We start from the raw sequence: 14,008 nt of genomic DNA, 5'->3' as shown, positions 1-14,008 counted from the left end.
AATGGATTTGGTCAAAATAAAGATTCCTATTTAGCTCTAGCTACTACAAATATTAGTAAATTATAAAATAATAAAAGGAATCCCTACAACAATATTCATATATTCATATTTTACCCACTGAGACCTAAAGCAAGCATTATACTGCTACATTTTTAAAATGTACATGTGCTGAGATTTAATTTTACTCATTCTCTTTTGACACTGTGCTTATGGAAGCTTTTTAATGAAATAACCATTAGTTTAGTGTTCTCTTTGCATAAAACAAGGTAAAAACTTACTGGTTATTTGAAACATCATGAAAAGGTTTCTCTCTCCCATCTGAGAACCCATTAAAGACTTGCCTGTAGCTGATTTCTGGAAAAGGTACTCATTACACATAATAATCCATTATTGATTTGGGCATAAAAGTAACAAATTTGGAAAATCTGCCCACTTGAAACAATGCTAGCAAGAATCATGGCTGTTTATTTCACTTGCTTCATAGTAAGCATACTTATCCTCTTGGTTGGCCTGTCTCACCTGTAATTCAGTTTAGTGATTCTTTGTAAATGTGTATTTGGGGCCATTTCCCCTTTTTTCTCACCTTGGTGTGCTTGAAAATAGTCTGTGTTTCTCTTCTTTTCTCAAAATTTTTTTTCAAATAATACCCAGCCTTATCTTGGGGTTGACACACAGAGAATGTTATGTATCTCAGCGAAGAAATAATCTTTTCTTCTGCTGAAACATGCAGTACATAAAATCAAAACAAACATAACACTACCACTTAGAAACATCTATACACTGGACTACATAATTAACTCAGCACCAAGTGCTATGCCCAGTACAACGTGGTGCACAATAAATAGTTGAATGAATGCTGGAAATATGACGAAGTCATGTGTGGCTTATAACTTGACAGGGAAAAACAGGCACGTGAACAACTAGCTAACTCTGGTGCAATTTTTCTTAAACCATTTTTCTCTTGGCACTTTATGAAGTAGCAAGTTTCATGTGAGCACAAAGCTCAGACCAAAACAGCTCAAGATTTTATTCATGTTTTCATTCACTTATTTAACAAATACTTGTGGGGCATCTCTAATACGTAGGTATACTGACTTGGGGTTAGATTACTAAATACAAAGTATTTAGATTAAATATATATAAATATATTTAATATATATATAAATATATCTAAATATAAAGTATTTAGATTAAGTAAATACAAAGGTATTTACTTAAAAGCTGATGATTAAATCTCATAAAGGCAGCCAAACATATTTTAAAGATTTTTCAACTTCCATTTGTCCCTGAAGTTCCTAATTTGGTGGGAGTTGTTACCCGCCTGAATATTTACAAGAATTGCTAAGAGCTTGTCATCATTGCAGCCCATCTAAAACATTGTCCCATGTTCCACAACTCTTTCATTCACTGGTCCTAGAAGTCTGAACTTCAGAATAAGATACTATCTGTAATAATAAGGTCGACAACAATAATTAATTGAGCACCTACCCCCTGTAACACTGCTAGACACTTAGCATATACTCTTTCTGACCCCAGCCATCTTAAGATTGGGTATTTATTTTTGCCATATTATCACTGAAGAAATAGGTTCCGAAAGGTTAAGTGATTCCCCAGGGTTATCCAGCTAAACAGTTGCAGGGCCAGGGTTTCAATTCATCTTTACGTGGACATGTCTAACACATAGCAAAACAAGAGCAGAATCAGCCTCGAAGTTTGAATTCAGCTGCCAGCTGTGTGCTGCAGCTGGAGTCCATCCCATAACTCCAGTTACTCCATTTCTCAGGGGCAACACCTGAAGGAAGTAAGCAACTTGAAATGTCCTAATAACCACACATTGATCAGTGCAACGTGACTGAATCATAGTGCATCATCAAAGTGTGCACATTTCCAATACAGAGGACTATAACATATTTCTTACTGTGTAACTGATAACGATAGGTTATATATGATGGGATTATAAGTTACATCTAGTTCTCACCAAGAGTTGGTGAAATTAAAGGGGCTGCTTCTTTCTAGGTCCTCTTCTTTTATTGTCTGGTTTTGCAGATCTGTTTTATGTTCCACTGGAGCTTACGATGATATAAAGGCCTCTTATAAGGGCCTTTGGTACAAATTGCATATTTTCAGTCTTCTAATTCAGATTTTTAAATAACAGAATCCCTACTAATTTTACTAAGGATACTTCCTTTCTGTTCTATCTGCAAAAATCCTTCTGTAAATGTCTGTACAGAATGGTGATTTTTCCCCCCCATGGTCCCGGAACTGCTTTCTACCTCTGAGCTGTCTCTGATTAGAGGCTTGCGTTTTGTAGCCCTGCACACCATCCTGTTATACAGTGAGGTGCCTGGAGGTATTTTGGGTCTAGATTTGGCAGAAAAACCAATATCCAGCTTTGATTTCAAACTAAAAAGGTATTCTATTCACAGATCTTTATCAGTATTGAACTGCCCTTTGGCTAGAACAATTTACAGTATAAATGCCAGTAATTAATTTCATATGTACTATGATTCTCGGTTGTTAAAGATTAAATTTAAAAAGGAAAATTAGGGGGTGCCTGGGTGGCTCAGTCGTTTAAGCACCTGCTTTCAGCTCAGGTCATGATCTCAGGATCCTGGGATTGAGCCCTGGCTCTGATACTCAGCGGGGAGTCTCCTTCTCTCTCTCTCCCTCTAGCTCCCCCTGCCTGTGCACACACTCGCGCTCTCTCTCTCTTTCTCAAATACATAAGTAAAATCCTTTAAAAAAAGAATAAAAAGGAAAAGAAGATCACTTCATATTAACCTTTCACGGCCAAATGTTTTCATTATCCAAATTACCATTTTCTTTTTGTAAATATTCTGTATTTAGAGACTTGCCTGGTAAGTCCTATCAGGTCTATCTCTAAATTAATCTCCCAAGTCTGTAGTTTCTTTTCATGAACGACCATTACTAAGTTGAGGGCATAACTCTTCAAGTAAAACATCTCCATTTCCAGACTGGAACTTCCCCTACTTTATTTTTCGATGGTAATATCTGACTTAAACTATCTATGTGACTCCTTCCTTTCCCTCTCCTAGAATCCAGTTACTGAGTTTTTCTTTTACTGCCTTTTCTTCAGCTTCTCTCCCTTTCTTTCCCGCTGGTGTCAGCTCAGTCATCACTGCGTACAGGTATCCATGCATTGACTAACCTCCTAGGGGCCTCCCGTCTCTAGTCTCCTTCCCGCTTACAGTCTATCTTGCACACAAACACATGAGGTACAGTTCTCAAATACACAGCTGGTCTTGTCACTTGTCCCGTTGGTTTCCCCAGAGGAGGAATTTAAGACGAGGAAACAAGTGCAAGTACTTAGCCTGGGAGGCAAAAGCAAGGATAGGGAAAGTGAGACAGAGAAGGGAAGGTAAGCAAGAAAGAGGACGTTATCAAACCAGTTGTTGCTGAAGGCAGCTATAGCTTAACCTTCGTGGAAAAATTCTGGAAACCGGTTTACAACATACAGCTCAGTTATTTCACTGGAAGGACTAGGGAACTGGGGTGTTTAGAAACCAGATTCTGAGAGTCATTGGTAAGGGCTGAGGTGATGCAGGGGAGCCAGCAGTGTTACTTTCCCAGAGCAACAGGCCTGCCCCGCAATCAGGCAAAGTAGCTTTCGTGGCTAGAAGAAAAGTCAGGCAAAGAAGTGCAGGTGCTGCTTATAAGTCAGCCACGTACTGGAGTGATGAAGATGAGAGCGTACGGGTAGGGCACAAATAGCATCTACAATTCAAATAACCTCTGAGATGTCTCCCTGTAGAAACCAGTCTCTTATTTTTATGACACACTAAGGCTTTTATAGTCTGAACCAAACCTTTCCATGGGAATGCAACCTTTATCCCAACCTCGTGAATTTTCCACAGGCACACCCTCTTATACTGCTAAGCTCTATACAAGCTGCTGGTTTTTTAACCAGAGGTCTTTTTGTTTTTGTCTTCTGATCAAGTCCTGTCCATCCTTCAAGAATCAGTTCCAATGGTGCTTCCTCTCGGAAGCCCTCCCTTCTTTATCCAGGCAGAAATGGTGTTTGGGATATCGTTGGAGTTCAGGAAATGTGTAGTTAATGGGTCAGTGAACATGCCTCTGCTCTTACTGTTGAACACATTCATTTGTCTGTTGTGTTGTGTTGTCCATGTGTCTGTTTTCACCATAGAATATGGAATATGACAGGCCAAGAGCCATGTCCTGTCTGTCTGATCCCTTCACCTGCCATACAATCAATATCCAATAAGTGTTTGTTGAAATATCCCCTTAAATGAAAGTATTGAATATTTCAGTATTGAATGTTTTCAACGTTTCAGCATTGAAAGTGCTGAAAAATAGCCCCTTAAAGAAAACTAGATGTAAGACAAAAATCAGTACCTCTAAGTTCTTGTCATGCCTCTCTCCACACAATTTCATGGTTAGTAGTTTCGTTACCTCTTTTCAAAAAATGGAGAGAGGTATAAAATGAACTTCAAACTCCCTTCAAATTCTAAAATGCTACATGACTTCACTTACGTTGCCTCTGAGGTAGAGCACAGAGAATACCAAAGCCAGTCCCTATTATGTTTCATTGATTGGTAGAAAAGTAGAAATGTAAGTGTGTTAATGTTTTCTTAAGTTCTGGCCTTGGTTTGTGTATTTGTTTGTTTTTGCCTTCACAGCATCTATAAAAGGCAAGGAGGCATTTTTACCTGCTTCTGTGTATTTTTATTAAGTGGAAAAAGTTATTTACAAATGCAGGCTTATATATGTTATTTTTCTCAGTTTTGCTATTACATGCTTTTCTCTCCGTGATTCTAAAGAGAATAAAATAATTCAGAGGCATAAAGCGTTTTGGGGTAATTTTCATCTGGCTACAACACAATAAAGCTTTATCTCTAAGAAAGCTGTTCAGAGGAATATGCCAGAGGAGCCTAATGGAGTTGTATTTCCACTTTTCCACTAGTGGGAAATTATGTCATTGTATTATACCATGGAGGCCAAATATTTGCTAAATAAAACACATTGAAATGAATATTAAAAGCGGTCTAGGTAAACAACTCACCCTAGGGACTGGCTGTTTCACACAAGAACCCATATAATCCTTCTAGAATAGAATTCAGATTAGTTATTACTTCTCTGCTCAAACTCCTTTAGCAGTTGTCCATCACAATGAGAATAAAATCCAGACCCCCACCCATGGTTCACAGGGCCATTCCCAAATGGGCCCCTGCTTCTCTCTTCCATCTCATGTCCTGTTGTGGCCTGCCTCGTTCTCTGTATGGCAGCTACAGCATCCTTACTGATGTCCCGCTGGCACTGGCCTGCTCCTGAGTCAGGGGTTCTGCACTGCCTCTGCCCTTTACCCCACTCAGTTGACCTGCACCCTCACTTTGTTCTGGTCTGTGCTCAGATGACTCCCCCCCCCTCCTCCAAAGAGGCTTTCCCCAGCTTTTGATCTGAAAGAGCAGCCTGCATCCCTCTATCTGGTTTTCTGGCATTCTTGTATTTTCATGTGTCTTGACAATACCTGCCATATTCTCTGTCTAGTTACCAATGGACTGCCTCCCTGTGAGGGTAGCAACTTTTGTTACCAATGCCTTAAACTGTACCACTTGGTTCAAACATTTATTGAATGAGTGAATTTATTGAATGAATAAATGAATGACTACACCTAATTCACATTTATATTTCAGTCATCCACTGGCAGGATCAGTCATGCTTTGACTAGTTACCAGAGTATAGAAGCCTGAGGAGAAATGCCTTTTTTTTTCCCTAAACTTACTAACTTTGCAATTTTTTTCTGTACTTTATGGTCGATAGTAATTGACTTCTTGTTAGTTTTAAGACGTTTAATACATGGAAGCACCCTTTCCCTCACAAAGTCACAGAGCCAGCTGACTTTTTTTAAATACACATTTAGCACTTACTGGCTGGAAGTACAGCAAGTGTGGGTTACATAATGAGCTGTCAGTTGTCCTAACAATGACTTAAAACGTTTTCTGAGATTTTTAAACTATAAACAAGTTCTGATTTCCATTTTGGATGCCAAGAGATTCTCATTTTATATGGACCTATTTTTCCATCCATTCTCTATAGTGCAGAAGTGTGGTAGGCGCAGTGTTGACCTACATGGTAAAAGTGTTTCAAATTCTTATATCTGGCTCCAGAAATGTTACTTGACCCCTAGTCAGAACCTTATAGAATGGAATGATTTTGTGCAATCTCACCCTCATGTATTTTCTGGAGTTCATCAGTGTTATGCTAGAGAGGACCATTAATGTAGACTTCCTGAGAACATGAACCATATTGGTAACATGGATCTTTTATACGTACTGAGAATAGACGAACATAGACTTTAAAGCACAAAACTCCAGTTTAATTAAACACACTATCCATCCTACTGCTCTTTTTATTTTTATTTTTTTTAAGATCTTATTTATTTGGCAAAGAGAGACACAGTGAGAGAGGGAACACAAGCAGGGGGAGTGGGAGAGGGAGAAGCAGGCTTCCCACTGAGCAGGGAGCCCAATGCAGGGCTCGATCCCAGGACCCTGGTATCATGACCTGAGCCGAAGGCAGATGCTTAACGACTGAGCCACCCAGGTGCCCCCCTACTGCTCTTTTTTAAAATATAATAAACTGTATCTTTTTTTTTTACTATATCACATTTTATTCTTGTCACTTTAATTGTTCACATTTGTTGTTGTACTTTTAGAATTTACAGTATTTTTAAGATGAGTTAAATAATAATCATTTTGACTAAACATTGACTTTATGTATCAGGGTTTGGCAAACTTTTTTTTATAAAGGGCCAGAGAGTAAAACTCCCGACTTCATGAGCTGCATGGTTTCTCTTGCAACTACTCAGCTCTGCTGTTATAGTGCGGACAGTACGTAAATGAACGAGCCTGGCTGTGTTCCAAGAAAACTTGTTTTCAAAACAGACAGCAGACCAGATTTGGTTGTTTGCCAGTCCCTGCCCCACAGTACATAGTACCCCAGATTTTTTAAGATTGTTTCTTGAGGGTGGAAGCTGTTCTATAGTAGAGAATGAGGCAGACGCATCCCATAAATTCTAGTTAAGCTGATTTAAATGAAGTAGAAATTATATAATAGTTGATGCAATATGCAGTGAAGATTTTGAATGGAAGCCATCATCTCTTGTGTAATCTAGTACCTCCCATATAGAAATAGCCACAGGATAAGGGCCACTTTAATTTTATATATATAAGAAAAAACAACAACCCTTCCCTTTCCTGATGAATTGGTTTGTTTTATTTTATTATGTATGACTCATCACAGTTCACCTTTAGCTGTGACTGACAACTGACTTAAGAAGTGAGAGCTAAGAATGAAGAGCTGAGTTTTGTGCTTGAGGTAGTACCCACCATTCACTGATGTTTTCAGTACCATTAGCTCCTTCCTATGCCTTCACTGATTTCATTCTTTTTTTTTTTAAAAAGATTTTATTTATTTATATGAGAGAGAGAGCATGAAAGGGGGGAGGGTAGAAGGAGAAGCAGACTCCCTGTTGAGCAGAGAGCCCAATGTGGGACTTGATCTGGGAACTCCAGGATCATGACCCGAGCTGAAGGCAGTTGTTTAACCAATTGAGCCACCCATGTGCCCGATTTCTTTCTTTTTTGAAAGTTGATGAAGAATGAATATATAAATGTCATCTATTATATCTAATACAAAAGTATAATTGGATGTGGCTTCTTTTGAGCCCCTTTTGAAGGATGAGAGGAAAGGAATGAAAATCATTTTTGATCGGAGGAATATAAGCAAAAGACATTACAGTAAGAATTGCTAGACTCGTCGGCTCAGTTGTGGTATTGAGAAGCAACAGCAAGAAAAGTGTGTCTTAAAATCACAGCTTAACTATTTTCATCCGTACAAATGAATTTGAATTCCTCAATTCCTTAAGAGCATAAATAAATAGCAAGAGTTTGGGGTATTTGGGATCACTGTTCTCAGGAAACTATTTACAGGTTTTGTATAGTGGAACAGTTGAACTTACAGTAATACTTGCATAATAGTGATGCATATATATGTATGTCTGTAAAGTGAGAATCACTATGCTCTTGTAAATTATTGCACTAATTATTTCATCAAGTACTATTACTGTGAGTTACTAATAACAGAGTAATTCTTACTATATTGTGAAACAGTGTTAAAGAAGAAAATGTTAATGTTTTCAGGTATACCATCTAGAACAAGCAGTCCTTCAAATTTTTTGGCTTTTATATTTGATTACAAAGTAATTCTCATATATATATATATACATATATATATAGTACCCTTTTATTTTCTGCAAATAACATTTTTCTAATTTCTATTTGCTTTTCTTTCAGTTGTTTTACAGGTTTGCAGCCTGGTCCTTTACCCAATCAAGTTCATTGAAACTGTGAGCTTGAAAATTTACCATGAGTTCAACTGGGGTTATGGCCTGGCCTGGGGTGCAACTATATTTTCGTTTGGGGGTGCCATCCTTTATTGCCTGAACCCTAAGAATTACGAAGACTACTACTAGAACCAACAGTCTGAGATTTTAAAAACAACCAACCATCCAACGAAAGGATTATGTCTGTATCTTTTCTAACTCACTGTTTTCTAAAACACTTGTGGAGCATCAAGCAGTTTGCTCAGTTGATTTAATATCTTTTGCCTTTTGGCTGTCAACATCATAACCAGCTTTAACATCCATTTTAGGGACCTGCACAAATTAAGAGAGCTGATTAGACATAGGCAAATGCTGCAAACTTCAAATATGTTCATGTCATTTTTCTTGACAAGTGAAGGGTCTATATGACAGCAACCATTGTGAGAAACTAGTTGGAATGAGAAATGCCAGAATCTCCTATTGCCTGCAGGGGAGCAGCTGGCATAAGCAACATTTAGAAGTTCCTTTGCTCTGACAAGGATTCCACTGTTAGAGTCCTTGTCTCCTGCTTATCCCACCCAATGACTAGATTGGCCATTGGTTATTTGCTTGAGTGAGCTTTTGAAAAGTGACCTGCCCTTCAGCACCTAATGGAAGTTCTGAATGTAATTGGGGCAGGGTACATATTCCACCTTCAAGAATACTCTTTTTTCAATGGGAGGCAATGCTTTGGCAATCAGCTTCTCCCCGGGAAGGGAGTCAAGTCTTGGAGACATGTGCTTTTCATTATGTGGTTAGCAGTTGTGTCTCAGCCATATCTAGAATGAGGAAAATTGAGAGTCTCTACTTTCCCTGGGGCAACTAGAAAGAAATATGCATGAGTTGCTTTTGTCCTAAGTACCCTTTAAATCATTTACCAAACATTACCGCAAATAATTGTGCATATGTAACAAGCTTAAGTATTTTTATAGAAGGTGAACCATTAGTATAAATGGTAATAAGTTGTTCCCTAGCCCTTACATGCATTTGCCTATTACACATAAAAGTAATATTTGCTCTAGTGAAGTGATTTGAACACTAACCTTGTACACGTTAAGAGGCTTAGATTGGTATTCACACTTAGTTACTGTACAAAAGTACATATACCTTAAAACTTTTGCTCTATGTTCTCTACTGTTTCACTGGAAAGTTTTAATAGAATTGTTTAAGAAGAAAAATTGAAATGGTGTTAATCTGAAAATTCATGATTCTTCTGTAAGCACTGTAGTTCAAAAGAGAGTAGTGATTAGAATGATCATTTTGTTAAAAATTCAGTAAAATAGAAGACTGCTTTTTTTCCCAAGTACTTTAAATGTCTTTATTAAAAAATAAAAGAATAGCAATAGATTTATAGAAATGTTTAAATGTCTCAGTAGAGGAGTAGAATTCATCTGGTTATCACCTGGTCCTCTGGAGTTAACTAATGGGCTAACTGATTTGTGCACACATTTATGATGGATTTATGTTAAGGGAATCATTTGTTGGCTGTTCAAATGGAAGGAAATATTAATGATAGGGAAAAGGAAAAAGTTTGCAGCTAATCTCACACTGCAAATTTGCATTAATCCTGTTTAATATACAAATTTGGATAGTTTAATTATAAACATATTTTTATATCAAATAATACAGTTCTAATATAAAAGTTATAGATAGTTATTTTTGTTAACAAAGACACTAAAACAGTATGTCCTGGTTTTGGCCCTTTTGCAGAAAGAAGCATTGGAAAAATCATTTAAAACCCACTTATGTTCTATTGTATTGCAAAATCCGTTAAGAGCAGGACCACATCAATAGTATTTAATAATTTGCTTTACCTCCCAGAGCAGAGTTCTGCTTTCAGCTTGTTTAAGAACTGTTGCCAAAACAACGGGGGGGGGGGGGGGGAATCTATTTTATTATTCAAACACTTACAAAAAAACCCCCTCCTATCTTGTGACTTTTCTATAGAATCACAAAGATATCATAAATATAAAGAACCAGGCTTAATCTTACTTTAGCAATGACAGACAAAAATAAATTAAATGCATCCTAGAGAGAAACTTTGTAAAAGTATATGATTCTCCATAGAATCATAAGAAACTAGAAACTGGGTGGAAGTTTTCTGGAAAGGTATTAGTATTATAGAATCTTCTGAAGCAATTTTCTTAAAAAATAGTAAAATCTGGGCCAGACTGTCTTGCAGTTAATTGCATATTGTCAGAGCAGCATGAGAAATACGATATTTGTTGGACAGGGATTTCGGCTACTAACCACTCTCTATTGTGCGAGAGTCTCCTTATTCCTGAATAATGGAAGAACAGTACTTTGGAGCTGACATCAATGAGGCACTTTTCTTAGTCCTAGTAGAGGATACAGTGTGCTGTTAGACCAATATCACATCTCGAATCTTATCAAGTTTCATTCTCTGTCAATATGACAGGCTGGAAAATGACAGAATATGTTATAGGCTAAGGCACACATGTTTGCAGTACACTGAAAAGTAGATTTCTTATATAACTTTTCTCCCCTTCCCAGTGAGGAGCCCTATGTTATATTTCTGCCATCACTAATATTTGAAAGTGTTTCATGACTAACAAGCTCAGTACAACATGAAAGTTGTTGCTCATCCAAAATACTGTTTCATCTATGAGAATGAACACATGTGAATTTTCACCTACATTATGTCTTTGCAGCTTTAGGTTTGCTTGATGGTTTCTTACAAGCAAAACTGTTGGCTATAAATCCATTGTTTATCTTAGAGAAATATATACACGTACATACACACATAGAGCATAAAGTACTCAGCAGGGCTAGTTATTTGGATTTCTTGCACAACTATTTAGCTTTTTGTAAGTTCAACATGTAAATTTTAAAGACAAATATAGAGAGACCTATGTGTTTGAAATATAAATGATATATATGGATTAGCATGTACCTGTATATTAAACATGCAATGAACTGACTGGTAAGTGACGTCTAATTGTATGGCTAGCAATGTAATTTATTCAGACTGTATTTTTGTACAGAGCAGCGCACACTAACCTATGCCTCTGTGTCCTCTTTAATGCCTAAAACTGTGCCTAGAAATTTCATCTGTCTTAAAAAATAAAATTATACTTCATGCTGTTTATGCTATAGTTTCTCTACTGCTGTTCTATATTTATTACTTTTAAATATATGACATGTTTACTACTTAAATATGAATCCATGGTATTCTGGTTATTTTTTCTAACAGTCCTCTGGGGGAATCCTGTTTATCACTCCAGTGGTTTTGAGTTTGCAGTTTCGCAATCGGTTCTTCATTTCATGATTTTTGTAGCTGACCTGAAGTTATCTATGTGGAAAAAATAAAAATAAAAGTGGTTTCACTGATGCGGTTTGACTTGTGCCTTCTCTGCTGTGTAGACCCATTAACAGGTTCCCAAATTACATGTCTGCAAGTTGATGTTCTCCTTTATAATGTATACTTTACTTAGAAAACAGAACCTGCCATAACATGGCTCATTTTATGTAAAACTTTTTTTTTTAAAGATTTTATTTATTTATTTGACAAACAGAGATCACAAGCAGGCAGAGAAGCAGGCAGAGAGAGGAAGGGAAGCAGACTCCCCGCTGAGCAGAGAGCCCAACGCAGGGCTCGATCCTAGGACCCTGGGATCATGACCTGAGCTGAAGGCAGAGGCTTTAACCCACTGAGACACCCAGGCACCCCTGTAAAACTTTTTTAAACTACTTTTGTGTCATACTCTCTCCCAAGATTCTTTCTGTCCCTTGCAGGCGAGTTACATAAACACTAAGAGAAAGAAGAATGTTAAATGTCTCTTTAAAGCTTTCTTTTGAAATGCACAGGAAAGAAATACAGTGCAAGCTATTGATTTTCATACTCTAATGACACAATTAGAAACAGGAGTAGCAAAAGGTTCAATACTCTGTTTTGGATTTTGTGTAGTTTTCGGTGTTTGCAAGGTAGGTTAAAACAGCCTCTCCTGCATTATTTCTCATTTTTAATTAGAGAAGTACACTCCATTTGCCATGCACACGTGCATGTACATATGAACAAATCCATAAAATTGAAATTTTGCATCACATTTGTGTATATAAATGGTGGGTGTACTTGGAAGGAAATTTAAATGAGGCAATAAAATGCACTTGTATGGTTGCCAGAAATTTTTCTTAAAGACCTAAATAGAACCACATGTAATTGAATAAATTTTCTTGTATTGATTTTTATCAATTTCTTTATCAATTTTTTTTCAATTTCAATCAATTTATCAATTTCTTTATCAATTCTTTATCAATTTCTTGTACTGATCTTTATCAGTTTGAACAAAAAGTACATATTTTTGTTAGGATATCTTTTCATGTCTCTTATGAACCCTTAAATTTTGAAAGGTTCACAGAACTCTTTTCTGCCAAAAGATATTGTAAATCATCTGCAAGCCTATGCTATATTTAATCTCATACTTCCAAAAGTATGCATATTTGACAGCCATAAGTTCTAATATTTTCTATCACTTTTCCTTTCAACGGCCTTATTATACTCTAATTTGATGGAGTAACATCATTCATTTGATGTATTACATTTTCAAGATAAAGTAACTTTCATTTGTATGTAGAATTCTCATGAGCAAAACACTTTTATAAACATGTCCTGCCTGGTAATTATCCATGACCTACTTTCTCTGAGTACGGAAGACATGGAGACATAACTTTGCTCTGATTTGACAAGGGAAAATCCTTTGCCTTCAGAGATTTCATTGTGAACATGAAACAGGAAAGCGTTTTCAATTTGCTCTGCCATGACGGCCGTATAGCCTGTTAGCAGTTTCTTTTATTAAGCCAGGTCCATCCTATGTCAATACAGCATACCATTTAAGTCATCTGGGTTAGAAAGTAAATTGGTAGTGAAGTCATTTTCTTTTCTTTTTTTTTTTTTTTTTTTAGAGAGAGAGAGATCACAATTAGGCAGAGAGGCAGGCAGAGAGAGAGGGGGAAGCAGGCTCCCTGCTGAGAAGAGAGCCCGATGTGGGGCTCGATCCCAGGACCCTGAGATCATCACCTGAGCTGAAGGCAGAGGCTTAACCCACTGAGCCACCCAGGCGCCCCGTGAAGTCATTTTCTATTCTGTAGAATAATCCACTGAATACCTGAATTTCTGAATTTATCAAATTCTCATGACCTTCTGTTAATAGCTTTTCAGAAGTAGAACCTTAGATGAGATTAAAAGAGCAAATAAAAATTAGAATTATGTGCTTAGTATTTTCACTAGAAGCACTAATTTACTTGAATAATTTAACTTTTATGACAACTGTTGGAATGTGGTATCATAGCTACTTAATGCCAAAGTTAAGATCAGACTAAGTAACAAAACACCATCTAATAAAATGCCAACAGTTTTTCTTATATGAGACAGGTCTTCAGACTGTTTGGGAAGTCCTCAGATTTTTTTAACAACTACATGTTGCTATGAGCAGAGAGTCCATATATCTATAACTGGAAAATCTGTTTTCGAAGAGTCACCAGCTGGGTGACTCACACATTTATATTCCAGCAGTAAGTCTAATAGTTCCAAAGTATAACTAAGAGAACAGGAGCTGAACTGTTCAAGAGGGAAGAATAATATGTGGT

At 37.0% G+C, this 14,008-nt stretch overlaps 1 protein-coding gene across 1 annotated transcript in view; it reads left to right on the top strand.

Annotated features, from left to right (window-relative positions):
* Nucleotides 1-11,752, top strand: part of TMEM47 (transmembrane protein 47) — a 30,093-nt gene extending 18,341 nt beyond the window's left edge. Inside the window, exon 3 of the mRNA XM_045996275.1 lies at nucleotides 8,334-11,752. Coding sequence (XP_045852231.1) covers nucleotides 8,334-8,512 — 179 coding nt within the window. The 3' untranslated portion in view covers nucleotides 8,513-11,752. The remainder of the gene's footprint in view (nucleotides 1-8,333) is intronic.
* Nucleotides 11,753-14,008: the final 2,256 nt, after the last annotated feature.

The sequence above is a fragment of the Meles meles genome, chromosome X (assembly GCF_922984935.1).
Source record: "Meles meles chromosome X, mMelMel3.1 paternal haplotype, whole genome shotgun sequence".
Lineage (NCBI taxonomy): Eukaryota > Metazoa > Chordata > Mammalia > Carnivora > Mustelidae > Meles > Meles meles.
Note: the sequence above shows the minus strand (reverse complement) of the source record. Positions and strands in the feature narration are given on the sequence as shown.